At 40.2% G+C, this 21,977-nt stretch overlaps 3 protein-coding genes across 6 annotated transcripts; 1 reads left to right on the top strand and 2 right to left on the bottom strand.

Annotated features, from left to right (window-relative positions):
- Window positions 1–78: 78 nt before the first annotated feature.
- ybx1 (Y box binding protein 1) lies at window positions 79–5,179 on the bottom strand. Of its 4 annotated transcripts, none has more exons than XM_040152188.1 (8): window positions 4,894–5,179; window positions 2,879–2,942; window positions 2,538–2,571; window positions 2,360–2,449; window positions 1,840–2,184; window positions 1,374–1,471; window positions 724–1,010; window positions 79–234 (listed from the first exon to the last, which is right to left on the bottom strand). In XM_040152188.1, the coding sequence occupies exons 1-7, from the start codon at window positions 5,000–5,002 to the stop codon at window positions 770–772; spliced, it is 981 nt and encodes a 326-aa protein (XP_040008122.1). In that variant the 5' UTR covers window positions 5,003–5,179; the 3' UTR covers window positions 79–234; window positions 724–769. The 4 variants fall into 4 exon arrangements, with proteins under 4 accessions (XP_040008122.1, XP_040008123.1, XP_040008124.1 ...); XM_040152189.1 differs by having other exon boundaries at window positions 1,386–1,471; XM_040152190.1 differs by having other exon boundaries at window positions 1,903–2,184.
- A 2,228-nt stretch (window positions 5,180–7,407) lies between these two features.
- ppih (peptidylprolyl isomerase H (cyclophilin H)) lies at window positions 7,408–21,697 on the bottom strand. Its single transcript, XM_040153969.1, has 9 exons — window positions 21,491–21,697; window positions 13,336–13,400; window positions 13,118–13,141; window positions 10,807–10,851; window positions 9,890–9,932; window positions 9,038–9,130; window positions 8,646–8,733; window positions 8,501–8,541; window positions 7,408–7,995 (listed from the first exon to the last, which is right to left on the bottom strand). The coding sequence occupies exons 1-9, from the start codon at window positions 21,554–21,556 to the stop codon at window positions 7,927–7,929; spliced, it is 534 nt and encodes a 177-aa protein (XP_040009903.1). The 5' UTR covers window positions 21,557–21,697; the 3' UTR covers window positions 7,408–7,926.
- Window positions 15,606–18,478, top strand: si:dkeyp-100a1.6 (probable G-protein coupled receptor 160). Its single transcript, XM_040153968.1, has 2 exons — window positions 15,606–15,717; window positions 16,818–18,478. Exon 2 carries the CDS (start codon window positions 16,871–16,873, stop codon window positions 17,969–17,971), a length of 1,101 nt encoding a protein of 366 aa, XP_040009902.1. The 5' UTR covers window positions 15,606–15,717; window positions 16,818–16,870; the 3' UTR covers window positions 17,972–18,478.
- Window positions 21,698–21,977: the final 280 nt, after the last annotated feature.

Raw genomic sequence — 21,977 nt, 5'->3', positions numbered from 1 at the left:
TTTAAAAACCATTTGGTGTAAAAACTTAGGACAGATTTAGAAAAACATTTGCTGTTTCCCCAAAACGTTTTGTAGCTGTCACATAAAAATAATGGAAAAAAAACAAGTCTGCATAGATTCTGCAGGCAATCGGTGGTAATCTGGTCAAATGCATGGTGCAAGCTTGTGACGTTCGTCAAGTCGAATCTTTATTGCTCAGATCTTGTTTGATGTTTCTTCTTGTTGACAAAAAAACTGTAAAAAAAGAAAATTGGAAAATTAGTCCATTGTTTCTGTATGCTGGATTTTCATTTGACATTTTCAATCGTGGGCTCAGTCATGTAGCTTGCTACAGAATGAGTTGCCTGAAAATGTGCATCATCACCAGATAGCAGAAAAAGAATCCAAAGCCCAAAGCTACTGCTCATATAGAAGTGAGACAATAGCGAGTGGGCTCTATGGTGCCAGACAGTTTGCTTTATCAAATCCACTGCATTACCTCATGCTTTGGATCATCCATTACAGAGCCAAAAAAGTGAAAATGACAAGCTAAGCAGCCTTGCTTTGGGGAAATCAGGCAACTAATGAATGAACTTTAATGTTTTAAGTTTCCCAGTATTTACTGTCAGTATCTTTTACTGTCATCACCAGATGTTGAATCTGAATCTGATCATTTATGCAGCTACAGCTACTGGAAATGATGAAGACCAACCCAGATCAGCCACGATGAGGCCACAGACTCACCCGGACGATGGTAAAAGATGGTAGGTGCCGGTGGGCAGTTTGCTTCCTACTCAGCCCCACCCTGCTGGGCCTCGGGAGCGGACGTTTTCTCTGCAGATGGGTCACCTCCTGTCTTGGCCTCCTTGGTTTCCGGGCTGGGTTTGCCACCAGTCTGTTGGCGTCTGCGGCGGTAGTTGAAGTTACGGCGATAGCGCCGCTGGCGGGGCTGTTGGTTTTGTCCACCTTCGCCGCCCTGATTCTCCTTGTCCTCCTCACCGTCCCGCACCGGTCTGGGACGGGGTGGACCCCTTAAGTAAACAGGAAAAAAGAAAGAAACTGTAAGCAAACATCAAGTACACAGTGACTAAGAAGCTGAGATATCATGCATAGAACACATCATCTACTGAGACAAGATGCAATTTTATAGTCACAAGACAACTGCTGTCAAAAAGAGTACATAAGCCAAATTTGGATGCACAGCTGCAATTTGAGTTTAGGCTGCAATAAAAGGAGAGCTTCTCTGGCCACAACAGGTGGCATCTATTTACTATTAAAAAGGTTCTTTTTACAAGGCAAATGTCATTGGGTGGACCCAAGGCTAGGATCCAGACAGCCCAATACTGTACTCTCCTATTATTGCAGCCCTGCGTCAATGAAGCCAACATGCAAACCTTGGTCTGAACCTTGGTCGGAAGCCTCTGTAGTAGTTCTGCCTCACTGGTTTGTTGCCCTGGTCTGGACCTCCCTGGCTCTCGTCACCCTCACCTCCCTGAAAGCAAACAGATCAAACACCAACTGACACAGCTCTTTCCAGAGTCAATACGCGGGCAAACACAGTTTAGAACATTTTTTATGTTGTCTACGGTCCTTACTTATACCGAAACTGGCCAGGTTGCCATTTTATGTTGAGAATGATACGAGTGTAACATCAGGTAGCTCTGACGTAGCTGAGGGGCCTATTTGAGTCAGTTTGCAAGATATTGGCGAGACCCCCGATACACCAAGATTAATTGTTCACAACCACGTAAGTGTTAGAAAGGAGAGTGTTTAAAGTCGAGTATGACATAAACATAAAGGGTCCCGACTTATGGGACAGCTGGGTGCCTGCTTCAGGATAGTAGCCCTGTGACAGCGTACCTCAGTCATCTCTCCGCGTGGTGCGTTGGTGTACGGGGGCCGGCGGCCGTAGCGTCTACGTACAAAGTATGGCGGGTAGCGCCGTCTGCCAGGGTAAGCGGGTCTGCGCTGCTGTTGCTGCGAGTCTCCTTCAGGGGCACTCTCTCCCCCTTCTCTGCTGCTTTTGTCACGACCTCCGCTGCCGGGCTCACCCTCTCCGTCACTCTGGTAGTTCTCTGGATAGTCTCCACCACGGGGAGGGCCCCTCCTTCGGGGGTAGCGCCTATAGCGGTTCCGGTCAGCGGCATACTTACTTCCCTGGACTGCAACACCTCCTGGGCCGGTGACATTTGCCGCCTCTGCTCCCTGTGCACACCAAAATTGTTTTTTTGGGTTTTTTTTTTGGGGGGGGGTTAAATTACCTCAAATTAACGATCTACGGCACAACAAATAATAGGATGTATTTTTTAGAAGCTGCGAATTAAAGTCAGAACTTTGGAGCTAGTCACAAAACTGAATAACCAACCAAAGTGTAGTTTACCTTCTCTCCCTCAACTACATCAAACTCCACGGTTTCTCCATCTCCAACACTGCGAAGGTATTTCCTCGGGTTGTTCTTTTTGATGGCTGTCTGAAACCATGAAGATTTCAAATGTGAGATTTTATGTTCATGATTGTTTAAAAAAAATAAAAAGGGAATATAACTACCTACAACTTACCTGGTGTACAAAAACGTCCTCTTTTGTATCATTCCTAAACAAAGGAAGAAAACCGCTCTCAGTTACATCTAGCCGGCAGTATCCTGCTGAGCCACATAATGCAAAAATGTATCTCTCGACAGATTGCAACTAAACTAGCAAGTCTAAGGGATTCATTAAGTACTGCCCGTAACAACAGTATGGAGACCAGCAGACAAATCGTCTGGCCAGCTTTGTAAGCAAGTCAAAGCCATAATAGGATTGGGAATGTTCCTTCACACACTCACACACAGACACACACACACACACACAAATGATATCAGGGTCTTTAGAAAGCAAGGGTGGGGGTGGTGGCCACTTACCTATTGATAAAACCATATCCATTCCTGACGTTGAACCATTTGACTGTACCCAAAACTTTTGTTGCTGCAAATAGATCAGATAAAAAAAAAAAAACTAAATTATTAAGTAAGTTTCAGGTTGACTCATTTCCTTTTTAATGTTACACTGTTACGATACCATACTGTGTATAAATGGAAAGCTTCAAAGAAGCTTCTCAAACGGACTTCTACGAATGAGAAACAGTAAAGGAATCAAATAACGACAGATGATGAAAAACTAACCAAGGCCACAGATAATGTGGAAGTTATATTTAACTCCCAACTGTCACCCTTTTTATAGATCCCGATGTTTAGAGGTGCCCTTTGCCAGCTGGACTTGGTATGAGGCATGACCAAAGAGAACTATAAGCCAGTAATGACCACACCATTTCTCATGTGGATCTAAAGATGTCATATTACCCGCATTACCAATGCTTCTTTCTTACGGAGCTGTTGTAGTAAAGCCTTTCAAGGATGGCTTAAGCAATGATATAGTATGACGTGGTCGCCGACAACATTTCAAAGTTCAACTCCTACAGACCTACTGCCCCATTTTAAGCCGCATTGCTGTGTGCATGAGCGTTCACACGTGGTAGAGTCGCGCCCGGATAGGTTAGCAAGCAGTGAGCCCAGCTGGCTCGTTAGCATAGCTATGTAGCTAACTAGGTCTCAACCATGTGGATGGATCAGAGCCAGCGAGCGGAAATGACCGTGACACATTGGACAGCATTGACTGTGACCAAAGGTTTTGTACGAATAAAAAGAAATACGCTGTTGTTGTAAATTTTTTCGGCGAACAAACGACCAAATTGCGAAACAAATCCGTGGGCTGATACGGCGGACATTTTGGGTGGCCCCTTCAGCCATGTAAATAGCTAACACTAGCGGCTAGGCTAACATGGGTTTGTTAGCCGACGAGCTAACATCGCTGTTAAGTGGTTAGGCCATAATGATAGCCATTAAATTCGAGCAAAATTCGACAACTGTTGACAGATATATTCTACTGTTTCTAGAAACCAGACTTGATGTGATCGTTTCGCCACCTACACTGGACAAAAGTGTGTTTGTGTATGTGTTTCGGGTATTTTGGAGAAAAATACACCATCGTGCAAATAGGCTCTTTCGCGTGAACAAAGGGAAGGCAAGCAGCTAACGTTAGCTTGCGTTCGACGACAGCAGCCGCAGCCTGTTAGGTGGGCAGTATGAAATAACTTCGTGTTCCACCATGATGTGAGATTAACTACTGGAACATTACAGCTAACGTTAACTTTCTCACGTCCCGATGTCAACTACTGTTGCCCGACAACCAAAAATTTTGTAAAGAGTGACGCTAACGTTGGCATACAGACACGGGTCCTGATAACAGCTGGAAACAACTTCAACGGTCGTGCATGAGACGGCCAACCGGCAACATGGGATCCAATGACGGATACTGAATGTTAGGAGGCCGGCGAGCAGAAGAAATTACCGACTAAAATTGAACCGGTTAACCAATCGCATACTCTCATCTGAAAGTGATTTCCCATCTAAGACACACTTTTAGTAACTTACAAGTGATATTAAAATAAATTACCAAGCAGTGATAAAGAGGTAAATCTACAACTGATAATATGATCCATCTTCCAACTGAAATTTTAGGACTAATTTTTTGAATGTTGACAACAAAAATAAATTCATTTTAACTTTGCTTAAAGATAAAACCTAATCGTCGATACCCTAATCAGATCAAACACTACTTTACAGACACCCCACAAATTAACAAAAATCAAAAGAAATGTAAGATGCCCTGTGAGCAAAATTAACGTTTATGTGGCCCTTTGCAAATTTCAAATATGCTGTGAGAGTTGACGACAGTGTCCGAATAACGTAAATATCCAACGGTTAACTGAACCAGCGACCCGTTAAGATTAACAGCCACCGCTTTTGCGAATCGCATCTACTGGGTCCCAAGCCACGTTAGCTAAGTTAGCTAACTAGCTAATTTCCCGTAGTCTTACCGATGACCTTCTTATCCCCCGCGGAAGCTGCGGCTGCCGGGCTGGATGGGCTCTCCGCATCGGCAGCAGGCTGCGGCGGTTGTTGTTGTGTCTCGGCCTCGCTGCTCATGGTTACTACTGGTTGGTAATGGCTTCTGCCGGCGGCGGCTCTCTGCTATGTTTCCCGGTGCTAGATGGTAACCTGGGCCGGCGGTGGTGGGGGCTACTGCCTTCGGGCTCTCTGCTTTCCTCTTTCCGCTCCCGTTGCCGATCGAACTGGGCAGAATGAGAAACTGTGCCGGGGAATGTTCTTGGCCGGGGTCCGCCCAGCGACTCTTCGAATTGGCTGGAATCCTTAACGAAAAAAAAAGTGCCTTCCTATTGGCTAAGACAATTGTCAATTTCGTTTGAGAGACGCGTTTGCAAGAGAAAAAAATGATTGGCTGAAGGGGATGTACCTGTCTATTTTCACCGCCCCACAGTGATATCAAATCCAGACTAGTCATACAGATAACCGTGACACTTTAGGAACGGTGTCTGTTACCTGTTGTTTTTAGTATTATTGACGGATTGTCAACACAGTGTACAAATATTCATATAAAAGAAGGAGTAGAATTATTATTAGTCATACTTACATAAAATGGCGCCACGAAATTGTATCAAAAGATACCGAATGGCTTAGAGAGATTTTCTTTTTTTTTTTAATGCGTGGGCAAAGCAGGTCTTCACTTCAGTTGACTTATTCTGCTGAACACTTGTCACTAAGAGACCCAAAGACATTTTCCCATTGAGAAGTAAAAGAAAGTTGATTTTTTTTTTTTTTCAGATTTGTCTCTCAAGCTTTGCAATATAATTTTCATTTTGTAAACTGGGTGCTTCCCTAAGTTGGAATAAAAAGGGTTGTTTGTACGGCAGCCATTACTAATGAGAAAATATTGAACGCCTGTGGATTTTGCACACGCTATCTGTATCCCCGTGTACACTGAGTGCAGTCCTGTGGAAATATATTTAGGGATAACTGAGCTAAATTAAGGGAAGGGTTAGGAAAGCCTTAATATTTTATATACTGAACATGATGTAAATGTTATATTTTCCCATTTTTAATGCACTGTCACAGTTGCAGTGGTAGTACCTCTCAAACATACATGAAACCATGGAAGATTTACGAAGAGAGGTCATTTTGGTGTGTTGAAATAGAAAGTTCTCTCTAGCCTATACACAGTCTATCAATGTCAGCATACTGTATATACTGTAACACAGAAAGCAACTGTGTTCACTATATTATATCACAGAAAATTTCTGATTCAATTATTGTTAAAATGGGATTTTATTCGCCCCAATCCTTAGACTGTTTTAGATAAAGGTCATGTTAGCACAAGGTCCCCGGGATGAACAATAACCACAATGTTCTGCCACAATTTTAAATACCATGCATGAAATTTGGTCGTATCCTGAAATTTTTCAGGATTCACTGGGAGACTATAATAAGTCTTGTCAGCACTACTGTAAATTGTTTCTGACATGATTATCCCTCTTAAATTTTAATATATACAAAGCCTCAGATAGTGACAGTGAATCTCGATATGAGACTCAAATAGTCCAGCACAATAAACTAGTTAAATGCTGTTGTTATCCTGAGTGAATTCAGAAACTCCACTTCCAGTAGCACAGAGCAGACAGACCCAGACTGAGTGCGAGACAACCCCACCACAGCCCCCCACCCATTGTCATGTTAATGCTCCACTGGCACTGTTTATGAGCACTGGCTGATGTGTGAAGAACTCGGTGTTAATGGCCGAGCCCCATTCTCCCCACACAAAGATGGGCTTTAGCATTGACCCCAGAGAGCCTCCCCACGAAGAGACTCCCCTCCTCTCCAAAAAAAAAAAAAAAAAGGAAAAAAAAAAAAAAACAACCTTCTTCCTGCTTCCATAAGAACAGAGTCTACATCTGAAAGGATTCTTTTGTGCCAAGGGAACAAGGTCCAAGGCAGAAGAGGGAGAGCGTGGATGGGGGAGGGGCTCTGTGGGCTTGGATTTGTATGGATGGCTGGGACAAGAAGAGGTAACCATAAGTTCAGCAGAGGATTGCTTGGCATTGGAGTGTGTGCATTTGAGGACTCTCGTGCCTTTCACTGTAAAGTTTTTTTCCTCTTCTGCACTATGACAGTGAGGCTGAGATTGATTATTGCCCACAATCACTTCAGAATCAATACATCTCTGCACAATTCCTCGATGATAAATTCAATCTCTTTCCAAGCTAAAGACACTGAGGAAAAACATCCCTGTTTTTTTTTTTTTTCAAAGTCAGAAAAACTCAAAGAGGAGAAAATTAGCTAAGAAAATCTACCAGAAATAATGCATTTCACACTGGGTACACAATGTTCTTGAAATACAAAGTTGAATTCAGAGCAGTTTCCACCCATGGTTATGCAAACTTTGAATATAGACATAACAACTCAACAATGTTAAAAAAAAATTTCTTTTAAAAACTGGCATGTATGATGCCATTTACAGATACAAACAGCTCCCAAAGTTTAGAAAAATGTATAACAATTTATTGATAATAAATGACACAGTGTGACTGAATTAGGAATGAGAGTGTTTCACATGCTGACCAAATTCTGAAGCTTTTTAAAAAAGTCAAATTTTTTTATTTGTCTTATTGTGACATGGATAGACAAATTGTCTCCATTTGTACTAGGAAAAACATGAATAACTGCTTTGTGCTGAACCCAAAGTTTCACGAAATGAATTTTCAAACCCGTATATTAATTACATCCTGTCAGTACCAACTCCCACATGAGATCTTATTTGGGTTTGGCTGAAGCTGTGAGCCTGGGATTACTGTAGGTGTACAAAACTCCAAAAATGACCAAAATGATGACCTGCTGAACTTTAAATATGTCCGACAATGTGCATTATGGGAGAAGGCGTTCATACAGGAAAAATACGTGGGTTGATATTTGCTGAGGATTATCAACAAATAATTAGACACTCATTCATGTATGCAGAGGTTGTGCAGTTTTTTACACTGGTGTTGTGAGCAAGCTGATCACATCTCTCCACACTGTGCAATGACGATGGGGAGTTTGGGCTTGTTGTTGGGTCCCGTAGGGACATTCTGTTGGGAGGAAGGGGGCACAAATTTAGAACAAAACTACTCAACTTTAAAACAATCACGTAAACGTTACACCCAACTTCATTTACTGTAAGTGTCAGTGGTTGGCGTTCAGTCATAAGTAGGACGCCTGTTCGGAAATATTTGTGACACAGGTTTTAAATATCACTGTGGCGATAATAATGTCCTGGACAGTGAAGCCTGTCAAAAATGATAAACAAACACATCTGAGAGATGAGTGAAATAATTGAAGGAAAAATCAGTACACTGTTGTATGAAGAAGAGAAGGCCTTCTCAATCTAATGCTTTCAAACTACATTTTTATGCTGTGTTTAATCTCGAGTACATTTCCTTATTTTCACCATTGTTATTGCTCAGTATTTTTTGTCAATTTACAGATCAGTTTAAAACGTCTTTATTGATTTATTCCTGCCAAAGGAGGAGGATAAATTTGAATCAGTCAAACCAATATATATTAATATAAATTTATAAACAAATGGGTTTTTACCTCAATTTTTCGCATGATCAGCAAACCATCGACCACTTTTCCTGAAACAGCAGTGAACAAGACAATTAAACTCTGACACATAAAGAAATTAAAATGCAGCTCTAAATGAATATGAATGCACAATTAATATTGTAAACTTACTCACCAAAAACAACATGCTTCCCATCTAACCAGTCACATTTAGTACAGGTAATGAAAAACTGACAACCATTTGTCCCGGGACCACTGTTTGCCTGAGAAGCATTATTTGGGGAGATAAAAGCAAAACTTACACTGTTGAGAAATAATGGCAGTTTAAACATATTAAATTCTCTTTGAAAGTATCGGTCAAATCCTATTGTGTATAGAGATTGGGGTCAGTCCACTCTGAATGGATTCATCAAATCCTAATTAAGTCTTTATTATATACAGTATTATACAGGATATTTGACATGATTGTAGGAAACCCCAATCTTGATTTGGTTGAAGTCAAAGTAAATAGACCCTTTCCTGATTCAGGAGTGTCCCTAACATCAGTGGATTGATCTACATACTTACCATGGACAGAAGACCAGGCATAGAATGCTTCATTCTGAAGTTTTCATCTGCAAATGGACCTCTGTAGATGCTGCAGATACCAGTTCCATCACCCTTCACAAAGGACAAACGGTGCGTAAGATAGGGCTCACAATGGAGAAAAGCTACAATTTCAAAAAGTTTAGATGTGCTGTAATTCATCACATGTCCCCCAGAGGGTGACAGACCAGAGTATGTTCCTCGTGTTTAGTTCAAAGTGCAACGGCAGAATGTCCGACATCATGGCAAGATTTATTTAACGAAGACAAGAAATGGCAGATAGTTTCATATGGTGCTTTAGAGAAGTGTGCGGAAAGCTGCTGTTAGTCATGATGGCTCAGTTCCTACAGTGACATACAGCACATTCATCCAGTGAAGCAACCTATATAGCTCTGGGTTTTTTTTTTTTTTTTTTTTTTTTAAATCGGCGACTAGTTCCTCCTTTCACACTCTGGTCTATCTAAACATTGCCAGCCCCCCAACAGTAATCCTATCAGAGATTATTGAATTTGTATTTACCTATTTTAACCACTCACGTGAGCTTTAGCACTCACGGCAAGCAGACATGTATTGTTTCTTCTGCTAAAAAAACAGTCTGTCCAAGAAGATTATACTCAATCTACTGTGTATTTATTGGTGTCATGAGAATGAGAACATGTGCTGCTCTCTCGTAGGATGTATGAGTGTCTCATAGTTTAGCGAAGCTTTAATCTAAGCCATACATGCAAACACAGACAGATATAAATCATTAAACCTTGAATGATTCTTTATGGTTTTCCTACAGATGTGACAAGAACACTAATCAGACAGTAGATGAGGTGTGCATGTACTTACATTTACAAAGTCTCCTCCTTGTATCATAAAGTCTTTGATCACCCTGCCAATGAACAATTGAAAACACATCAGTAAATTCAGTTTTGCTGAGGTAAAAGCTCACCTTTGCTTGGAAACTGTTATACGAAAAGAAGATTTAGCCAGGCAGTCTGAGACATGCTGATACAGTGCCTATAAAAAGTATTCACCTTTTTCTGTTGGTCAGTGTCCAGCAAAGGCACTTGAAATCTACTTCTATTACATGTTCTGAGACAATGAAACAAGAAAACTTCCAAGGAGGGTGAATAGATTTTATAAACACTGTGGTTCCCATAAAACACTGCAAGATATAACCACTGTTCAATCTTGGTGACTAATCAGTGTTTTCCACATATATTTTAGTTTAATATGTGTATTCTAGATGGTGCATATGCATTATTAAACAAAAAATATATACCATAATGTCCTTGACAGTGTTATTCAATATGATCGTAGGAACTTTAGGGCCACCACTGGGCTGTGATATTTCTTCTGTTTAATAATTGTAGCGGAGAATTCTCTCTCCAGTTTGCTACCCAAGAGCCAACATTAGGTGCCCAACCTGGATACCAACGGTCAGCACAACTACAATCACTTTCATCGTTAAAAAAGAACAGAAGTGATAAAAGTTTGAAAATCTTTGCTAATGTTATGTTTTAGAAACAAACTTCAAATGAGTCATTTTGCTTCTACAACAATAAAAAATAAGGCAAACTTGGGAGGCTGTTCCAAAAGAAAATCGGTTTAACTAACAACTTTAAAAGCCACAAGAGGCTCCAGGTTCCTTGTTGAATTGAAATCATAAAAAAATCATTTAAAAGGTATTAAAATCCATTAACAATCTTTCCAACATCAGACTACAACGTGAGCTATACAAATCTAGCTGTCATGTTGTGCACCTGTGGAATGTGCAGCCTTTGTAACCAATAGGGACTCCATCCTTCCTGTGGGACAGACGTTTGAGACAGAACAAAATGAAGTTAGCGGTAAAGACAAAACACACTGTATTGTATTACAAGATATTACCTGCCACAAAGCAGGCTTTTCTATGTATATTACGTGAGTTTTGACAATAAATGGGCCATCAGTAAACATTTTTATCAGGAATTAATACATACAACGCTGCAGGCCACGATACATTTTGGGCTGGCAGCTGATCAGCCATCATTTAAAGGATCTTGTTATATTGTAGCCTGCTGAGGTCTTCATGAAAACGCTAGTATTTCAGTGTGTGTGGGACGACTATCATCTCTGCATATTGCAGAGAGTGCTGTTCGCATAAAGAGCACCCAGTCCTGTTAAATAGCATCATATTCCTTCCACGTCTGACAAGCATGCGGAGCATTTATCAGCTTCAGTGCAGATCCACAGCCATTTTTAATGGCTTGCAGCACATATTGCAGGTTAAAAGCTTCCTTTGGCTTTTTCCAAATAAGCCCATTTAGATGTAGGGATAATAGAGAAAGTCAGCTCATTAGACTATTTGTTTTTTTCCTCTGTTCAGGGTTTAGGGTTTGTGCTTCTTAGAGCAGGTTATGGCCTCTAGTGTATACTGGCTCACAAGGTCACAAGGTTTTAATGAGACACATTTCAAGTGTCATGTAAAAACTTGTTTAGCTATATATGACAAATCAGTTAGAAACAATATGCAGAGTATTTGGACTGAAGGCACAGTGAGAGGCCTGAGTAGAGTCCACAGTTTTATTACTGCACATATGCATTTGATTTTGAACTTGAACACAGAAACCCAACTTATCTGCACTTTACTTAGATTTTTTTCTTTCCAAATTTCAATTTTGGATACAATGAGGCACAGCTCTTTCCTTTCATCCTGCCGAACCCCTGGCGCCTACCGTCCCTGATCTGGGGTCTGTACCAAAAAGCGAGATTAGGGGGTTATCCGGCTCTCTTTGGGCTTAACTCAGGTTTTCCAGTATCACACAGCTGGCTGACTTTTAACCAGGGTAGATCACAATGGGAAATTATGCTGCATGGCTAACCTGCTCCAGAGCAGGTCAACTTCCGGGGATCAGATCAGAACCTACTAACAGCCTGACCACTGACCAATCAGATCACTGCAAAAATGAAGTAATTCTTCCTACATCATCTTGACATGGATAAGAGTTTACAATAAAGCGACAAATAATAAAATAGATATTTTTATACATTAATTGAATTGTTTTGCTGTTCCAGGCCTTCCATGTGTCGCCCTGGTTTTAATCAGAGCTTCTAACAAACAGAGGGAGAGTTCAGACTAAATAACATAATGACAAGTATGGCTGCATTGCAACCGCATAGGAATTCTTTTCTCAGCAGGATTCCTGACAGTTGTCAGACTGGCTCAGGTAATTTGAAAAGAATGCAGTCAACATAACAGTTACACTAAAGACAAATAATTGAAGACAACTAAAAAGGTATCACAAATAAACCGAGGGGTGTGGAACTCAGCAAGATGATCCATGAATGAGTGGCATGTGAGCTGTGGGGGTGTTGTATGTGCAGAAGCAAAAGCTGATCATACAAAGTGGATGTCAGCAGTTGGAAGAGAGAGCAAGTGGACACATGGGCCAGCTTTTATAGTGTGGAAGGCCCAGGTGAACTACATCAGCTGACGACCCTCCCATGTCAAACCAGTTGTCATTATAACCGAATTTACATTCAGGTATCGCCTTTTCATCTCATATCATATTAAGTACTTGACTCGTGGCTCTGACAGTCTAGCCCCTCATGAACAACTCCAACTCTTTCACGTGAACACGCTCGTAGCCGGATAGGTAGACCCAGAGTTAACCGAGCCAGTTGACAACCGTGATCCCGGTTATTCAGGATGGGTGATGTTAGGCTGAGTGAAACCAGACAACTCCAGGAGAGCCAGACTAAGCTAAACTCGCTTTATGATACAGGCCCCTGGTTCTTTGACAAGCACAAATGCGTAAATAGCCCTTTAGAGACTTGATTAAGCATATAGAGGACGTGGTCAATAGAAGCCCATAGTGTTAAACAGGTTTCTCCTTATCCCTCGACCTGATAAGGGGAAACAGGTATTTATATTTTAACCTTTCAAATATCAGATTGCTGCCAAATGCTGGGACTAATCAGATTATGCAAGTGTGTGTGAAGAGACTTTATGAATGCATGGCATGTCTACTGTGCAGAAAGGGGAAGCAGTGTTTTTGTACCTTCAAAGAATTCAACCCTTTACTGCCTTACCTGAACTCTCCAGTGCAGAACTGCCTGTAAGAAATGATGAAACTGTAAAATCTTTGAAAACTCAGAAATAATCAATGTTAACATATATACCTGTGAAATCTTTTTTTTCTTTAACAAGAAGGAAAAAAAATAACAATGTATGAAATAAAGGAAAAAAAAAAAAAAACAGCACGTGATCCAATAATCTGAGCAGCCTGTGCTGCAGACTTTCTCCTCACCGGAAATTCTCTGCTGTCTTTGGAACCACATCAGCAAACAGCTCAATCTTCATCCGTCCGACATCCTGACAAACAGTTGGACACACAAAACAAGAGATATCCAATGAAGACAGAAACATATACAACCAAAAAGATGGGACAACAAAATAAAAGAACGCAAACTAATCATTCTTGCTCCTGGAAGCTACTCTATGACACCGACAGCCTCATCCGGACAAACCGGTTATACTCAGACTTGGCAGCAGCATCTAGCTTGATACGTTCTACAGCACCACTCCAAGTGAATAACTGGTAAAGGAATTCTTCTCATCTGCCTTCCTTCTGCGCCTGGCCTTGAATATAATAACATGTCGGTTTATTTGTTTTACATCTTTCAGTCCTGTGTTGACTTTGCTGAGCACTGTAAGTCGACTCTGTTTTATTTTAACAATACAAGCTCCTCTTCCCACTTCTGATACCATTTCCAAGTGGTCAAAGCATACATAATAGAAATATGCAAATGTGAATATGCCACAATCTTAATGCAAAACATTATTGGACATTAAATCCATTATGTGGTTTGTGTTTATGTGTGTGTGTGTGTGTGTGTGTGTGTGTGTGTGTGTGTGTGTGTGTGTGTGTGTGTGTGTGTGTGTGTTTGTGTGCATTCAGCAGCATGGGTGTCTGTCCAACCCAGAGGGACATGCAAGTGGCCGACTTTTACAACAACGTCTGTGTGTCTGTGTGAAAACAAACAATGAGCTGGTGTAAAAAGAGTGGTTTGTCCCCATGACATCACTGCACAAATGTCCCTTCACTCTACGCAGACGACTCACTATAAAGACAAGCAGCTGTTACATCTCCCGTCTTTGCTACATAGCCAGTGCAGTATATAAACACAGAAGCTGAATGTGTTGACATGGAACAAACATCCACCCCAGAACATTTTATCTGCTGAGGGTTTTCTCTGGCTGGATCATCATCAGTCATTTGCCTAACAGCAGGTAAGACAGCATAAAACATGTCATCAAAATCATGTAGTTTCTGATCAGAAATATATACATAGATTTCAGTGTCTACATTTCTGAACTACTTTTATTGTGTTGCTGGAATGAGGTTGACAAATTTCAAAGATCACTTTGAATTCTTTGAAAAAAAAACAAAAAAAAACAAAGGAAGATTAGAAAAAAGTATCACATGCACTTAACTGAGTTAGACAGGAGGCCAAGGCCTCACTTAACAGTCATGTTAAAGAGTACAAAGTCCAGGAACAGCCACATCTACCACACCCACTTTGACTCTCCTGCAACTTCCTGTACCATGAAGTACATGGGCCCTTAATATTCACACCGAGAGCAAATAGTTGCACACGGCATACAAATCAAGCCAAGAACCTGTGACAAACTGTGAAGCAAAATTAATCAGTCATTATCTTTGTCCTTTTATTTGACAGAGAAGGTTCTCTAAACCAGTTGTATGTGCATATTCAGCCAAACACTCTGAAGAATCATCTTAAGACCTGTAGAGGTGCATTTGCAACTGAAAATTTCTGTTTATTAAAATTTCCCATTGTTTAACTATAGAGTCACTATTACAGGTCGTTAGTTCGGTGACAGAATGTAACAATGGGCATTTAAATCAACAAACTGTTACAAACTATTGTTGGAAGGTTGGTTTATACTGTATAAATGCCATATTTCATAAAATTCAGTATGTAAATTACATTCTTTAACACAATCCTTACACATATTTTTCCATTTCTACCCCTAAGCCAGTGCATCAGGAGCATTTTGGCTTACATAATGAACATTAATACTGTAACCAGAGGCCAAGTATAGTTGGTCATAACCTCTGATTGTGTTAAGCTTTCAACAGACTGAGGATTTCATTTAAAGCTTTTTTTATGAAAGCATTAACAGTCAGGTAGCAAGTATTTCTAAAAAGCAACCTTATGGGCATTCAACGTTAACACTTGATGCTGTCTCCTGGGATTCTAGTGTAATTGTATAGGGACATCGTGCAAGCAGACAAAACCAGTCACAGGGTGCGGTTTCAGCTAACAAGCATTGTTATAGGGAACAGAGTTGCTATCTGGGTTACCTGTCGTAGGACATGCAAATTGACATAACAAGAGGCAGTCACCTCTGGGGCATATAGGAGGGAAACAAGCAGGTTTCCTTGAAGACAACGAAGGCGTGTCCCATTAGTTGTTTGCATGCACAATGGAGAGGTGGAGCCATAAAGAGCTGCCTAAAGGACACCTCCACCAGACAGCAGTCGTACACCTGCACCGATGAGTCTTGATGAAAGCATGCAGGGCCTCAAACTTGCATTACTGGACAAGAGTTAAGCATCTGGATTGCCATTGATTCTCACTGGACTAGGATAACCCTGAGCAGAGAGGTACAGGCTTCTTAGGGTCTCACAGTGTTTTATTTATTTTTTTTCACTTGAGAAAATGCTGCATGCTTCAGGTGGCAGAATGTGCTTTACCTGTAATTAATGTTGCAGGTAATGTGGAAATTCAGAATGGTGTGTGTGTGTGCTGCTGGAATGAATACCATTGCTTTAACTATGTAAAATTGACAAGGAACTGACTGCCAAAAATAGGGACGTCTGAATTGACCGATCAGATAAAAGCTATGTTTTCAATTGTCGGCTGAATACAATGTATTCAAGAACCAATGTGTTCCTGTTAAAACTGCAATGATAAAAGTCAATATGATGTGATCAGTGTTTGATTACTTCCTGGCTTTTCCTCTCCAGTGCAGAAAAAATATGGAAACACAATTCAAACTGCTCTACAGTGGCCATACACCTTCTTTAACTAAAAAAAGTGTTATTAGGTGTAATCATAACCTAATAACCATTCAGTCATGATTACACCTAATCTGGTGATATGATAATAATGTATAGCTTGCATTTACCAATCAAATGTGACCGGCACAGCTTTGACCTATACTAAGTTTTATGAAAGTAACACTTAAGTCAACTGTGTTCACTTTAGTTAAATTTTGTTTGTGAATCAAAAACTTTATAGTTGGTTATCCAAAATGTCACAAAATGTTTGAAACATATACCAATAAAAGATGGATGTTTTATAACCTACGGGAGAAAAAAATGAAAATACTTTCACAACCATGCAAAAGCAGTTTTTGGTGTAAAGATTTTAAACACAGTATTTTATTGTTGAGGTGAGCTACCTCACCTGAAGCAAAAACCACTGCTAACATCATAAAAAAATTAATACACTTTCAGATAATATAACATTAAAGCTTTAGGGGAGAAGAGCAGAGGTACTTTTTCACACAACAAAAATCATTTTAATTAGTATCACCGTTGTTAAGGCTGTCATCTACTTACTAAATTGATCATGAGACAAGATGCATCAGGATCTGGTTGGCTTCCAATGAATCGACATGCTTTTTCTTGTTTTTAAAATTACTGACTGCACTCTCGTTTGTATGGAGAAAGTTCCTAACCAATATTATTGTTTCTTTCAGAGCTTTTCCTGGAGCCTCCTCACAGTGAACTGAGCACCGTTGCAATAACTTAAATGCTGACAGAGTTGCCAGCGTCTCTGGAAATTAAACACACCGTCAAAATGCTGGCCATAATAAAGCAATGGGAGGAGGCATCTAGCTGTCATACAGACAATACTGAGAAGTATCTGTTGCTTATGCTTTTCAAGTTGGGAATGGACGCAGTTGTCTTTTACATATGCTGCTGGAAGCTGTGTACCTCCTTTTTGAGCATGTGCAGCCTGTCCATCATCCTGGCTGACATGGCGATGGCATTTTGTATGGCAGCTGTGTGGTTTCTCGGGGCTGAGAGGTCCCTTGTGTCACCCTGCTTCCTTTTGGCTCACACCTCAGCAATATTTGGAGCACTGCCACTGCCCATGATGTGCCTAGGTTCATTTGACTACTGTATAGAAGACACCTGCAGTGGCAACCAGAGCGCCTTGTGCAAAGGCCTCAGGAACGTGGTCTTGACATTGCTGGTATGGATGCTGGCTGTTATTTACTCCTTTGGTTTTGTGAAAGCTGATCTGATGATACTGGATTTTGCAACAGGGATAAAGGTTGGGGTGTGTGAAGTAGAGGAGTCTCCATTGGTTAACTACTTCATTTTCGGGCTTTTCACCACAGTAATTTTTACAATGCTGCCCTTTTGGTCAAGCATTCCCCGGTGGGTGAAAGAGGCTGACAGGTTATGTGAATTGAGGGACGCGCAAGAGAACCAGAGGAGCGACTTGCTCATTTCAACCCCCACCACGGAGCAAAAAAGCAGTAAGGAGGATTATCTGGAGGAGACCATCCAGTCACGACCGCCTCTTTGGTTCAGCCTAATTCTAGGCTTTACTATGTTTTGGATTCCTTATCTCGCATTGTCTGCAGCTTGTCTGGTCTTAGTCAATTCAGTACCTGCCTACATCAGCGTTAACCTTCTGTGGTTGGAGTGCACCAACACTTTACTGGGGGGTGTGGTGTTCTGGGTGAACAGCAAGTCGGTAGGGCCATACAGCCGTCTACCAGGAAATGTGTGTTTATGGAATGTTTACTGGCATTTGAGCAAAGGAACATGGCAGCAGCAGCTCCCCATAGCTGTATTTAACCCATCAAAAGAGAAAAGAAACACTCTTCACTATGTGTAATATAAAAAAGCTCAACAATAATCCCTTTACGTCACAGACATGGGAGCCTAAAGCAAAAGTGAAAACCATGATACGGGGAAGTGAATTAAGACTACATGAGAATGAGCATGCCTGTTCGAATAGTCCACCTATGTTAACACCGCGACAGTCAAAACGCTTGGACACAGAAATGCTGCATCTCTTCATCTCTCCATCAGCACACGCATAAGTTCTCTGGAGCAAAGAATTAAACAGGAAAATGTTGAAGCTGACAAAGAGACTGCAACTAGACTTCTAAATGTAAGTCTTTGAGGAGTTGAGCAGCAAAGTATTGCGAAAATGCTGCGGCCATTATGCTAAGCTTTCGTAAATATTTACCATCAATTTTATTATTTTGTAGATTCATTTGTATATGTTTGTCATAAAGTCCTACCTTAAGATAATTCTACAATTTAGGGAAATGTTATGATGACTAAAGATTTATATTTAACCCCATCTGAGAAGCCCAAACAGGTGTGGCTATCTAAATGCTTCTCAATAAAATACTCTGAAATATATTCCTTCATTTTTGTTTCACTAAACCTTGTTTATTTTTTTACCCTTTGCTTAAACAGGCCCAATCGTATCTTTTCAGCTACATAAATTTAATGTGTATCAACCAATTCAAAGCCGTTCAAAGTTCATTCTTGCTCTTGATGAAGATCATGTGATGAAATCAACAGCTGTTTAATGGACCTTGTGATGAGATTGTTTTCTCAACTGCTGTTTGTGAAGTCAAGAATGAACTTGGAACCTGAGCTTTTAATCCAGTATGGGTGAGGAGGCTTTAAAGTGCTCAGAAATTGGAACAGCTACAGTTTCATGACAACTGGGCAAACTCCGTCTGCTGAGGAAGATCAAGTGATATGATTGAAAGCTCCAGAACAGCTACATGGGCCATGAAGATTGCTTTCTAAACCTATCTGAAGAGACTGATGGAAATACAGATATTGAATTAACAGTGTCTTTCTCAATTAGTCATAATTGAAAATATAGGTCTATTTTACTACATATACTATATACAAGCCTTTAATAGCATTAGAAAACATTATTAACTTGGATATAGTTGCTGTCTGTTGTTAGCCCATATTAAAAGGTCTTATTTTCTCAATCAGCTTCTTACCATGAGCAACAGGGTCTGACATGGACACAGTTTTTTGTCAGGCTACAACAGTGTTGCTTATTTCAAATTATTTCTGTCTGTGCTATTTTCACTGTGCCTGTCTCACAGTTTTTTGTTTTTGTTTTTTTTTTTTTTTTTTTTTGGGGGGGGGGGGGTTGGGGCTTAGTTGGGAAAAAATCAAGACAGATACTTTAACATCATGCCAATCAAAATCTGATGACAGCTGTGAAGTTGTTTGCTTATGTTGCCAGCACTGATCAAACCAGACAGTCCTGAATAGCTACATTCTTTTTTTTTAACCTAAGAATACCGAACAATTATCTAGTCAAAAATATTTAACGGTATAGAGGAGTGCTTTGACTTGAAACCAATACGGGGCTTCTTAATAGAACTGTCAGTATGGAAGTTACAGCAGGTCCCAATCCTCTGCTTCAAGGTTTTGTCCAGGACTGGCTGATTGGACCACAGACTCTACCTTTAAAAAGGACCTTAATCCACAATGGATACACCAGAACCAGGAAATCCCATAAATCATCACACAGTCTGTGTCACTCACAGAAAATGAGTATACGCTAAAAACATTCACTGACATTAAATGTTTCACTGAAGGCTGTTTTTTTTTTTAGGCAGCACTAAATGTATCCTAATTAACACAAGCTATTGGTCAATGCAGTATTTTTCAAAATTAGAAAATATAATGACCATTGGTGCTGACACTCTCACGGCAAAGCAGGTAAGACATTTCCAATGCAGAGGTCTGATTATTATACCTCAATACGTTTCCCCTTTTCCACTGTGAGTGCTACAACACCCAGGAGAAAGACTATGAACAAACAAGAGAAGAAGTCGAAAAATAGTTTTTCGATTAATATCTTTTCGATTAATAGTTAGTTTATAATACATTAGGGAAAAAAAGTGAAAAAATGCCCATTGCAACTTCTCAGCATCAAGGGTGACATCTTCAAATGTTTTGTTTGTTTGACCAATAGTCCAACAAAGTTCAACACAGTTGAAAACCCAGATATAATCAGTTTAAAATGACATATGACAACGACAATTGGTTAGTACTCTCATCGGAGGGCCTGGAACTAAAGAATGTTTGGCATTTTTTACATGATACTCTGGATTGGCTACTTTATTAAGCTCGCTAAATGCAATGAAACATGCGGTAAACCAATAATTTCAGCAACTAGAGTCATTAACTTAACTTATTCTGAAACGAGACTGTTGAAATGATTTCAAGTTGAGGCTGATGCTCACATAGGAACGCATTTGGATAACAAGTTAACGAGGACAGGATATATAAATGGGGGAATATTAAATTTATTTCCCTTAAGCTGAACCAGTGCATTCAGGTAAGATAAAAATTGGCAAGATAAAAAAAAGCCATAAAGTAAGTAAAAATAAATGAGTTGATAATAAACACACTTAAATATTAGGTCAAACAAACTACTATTCAAACTCATATAAATTCAAAGTATTAAATACTGAATCTACATATGTACATACTATTTGTGTTACGATGTATTTGGGAACTACCATGTCAGGGAATTTCTACATTTCTGTTACAGAGATAAACTTTGTATTTATTTCACCTGGTTTACATGGTTCTGATTCTAAGGAGCTCATTTGTGGTTCTGTCCAAAAACACTCCACCAGCACCACCTGCTTTTCCCCTGTATCATTTCCTACTGTCAGTCATATCAAATATGTCTGGGAGTACTGGATCTGGAAAAATATTTTAAGGAATATATATTTATTTTTCATTTTTCCCCAAAGTTAAGCAGCAGGGCCTGTTTTTTCAGCGACCCGTACATTAAGAGCGTAGGTCAATTAACATTTCATGGTGCGTTTCAAAATGTAAAGCTAACACAGATAAAGTGACCTAGTGATGCAAATTTCTGCCATGTATGGAGAATATTATTTTATTACTAGTATATCTAGTAGTATACTAGTATATTACTAGGATATACAATCGTATCTACCATTTCCAGTCACGTTTTTTTTCTGTTTAGCTCCGTTGGGATGTGGTTATGAACTGTCAGGTCGGCTCTAATTTTAATAAAATCTTACTTGCAAGAAACAGATTATCACGGGGCAAAATATAGAACTTATTCAAAACCATAACACCCACACCTCCATCGCCACAAGACGCTCATGTCAATATAAACCGCTGAGAGAAAAGTAAACCCCATATTGTTATATATCAGATAGGTGTTTTTAAAAGGGAGCAGTTTAAATAGGACCAGCGTAGTTTACTGGATCACAACATTTGACCAAAACGAGACATTATGGTGAGACTGGTGAGATGTGGAACCGTTGAAGCAACGTTAGCCTGAAGCTAAAGTCATTGTTGCCTAAATTATTCTTCTACTCACCTGCCCTCCAATGGTAATGTCGAAGAAAACTATGGGGTTGTTGGGATTTGTTGGTTGAACAGACATTGCGACTATTTCCTCGCTTCTTAAGACTAAAGAAAAATACCGCTTTACTGACTACACGCGAATAATTTGAACATCCAGCATATGCGCTGTTTACACCTACGGTGTCTCAGGAGAGACATATTACGGTTCGCAGTTGGGGACAAAATATCTCAGTAGCGAAAACGCGCTACAATGAAAGCTTGGATAGTGTCACCAAGGTGCCGCCCCGTGGTAATGTAACTGTGTAGGTTAACTATAAAACAAGAAACCAAAATTCACCGCCATAATTAGGTAGCTTCGGGAGTAATTGTGCTTTTGCATTAAGCTTGTAAAGCCAGTTATTCCACCTTTATTTGAGTTTCTATGGCAGTAGAATACCTACAGCTCTCCAACCTAAGCCCCAGACGGAAACGTGGACTCCCATTTACAGGACTATCAGCTA

This window comes from Xiphias gladius, chromosome 18 (genome assembly GCF_016859285.1).
Source record: "Xiphias gladius isolate SHS-SW01 ecotype Sanya breed wild chromosome 18, ASM1685928v1, whole genome shotgun sequence".
Classification (NCBI taxonomy): Eukaryota; Metazoa; Chordata; class Actinopteri; order Istiophoriformes; family Xiphiidae; genus Xiphias; species Xiphias gladius.
The sequence above is the reverse complement of the archived record's forward strand: the minus strand, read 5'-3'. Positions and strand labels throughout refer to the sequence as shown.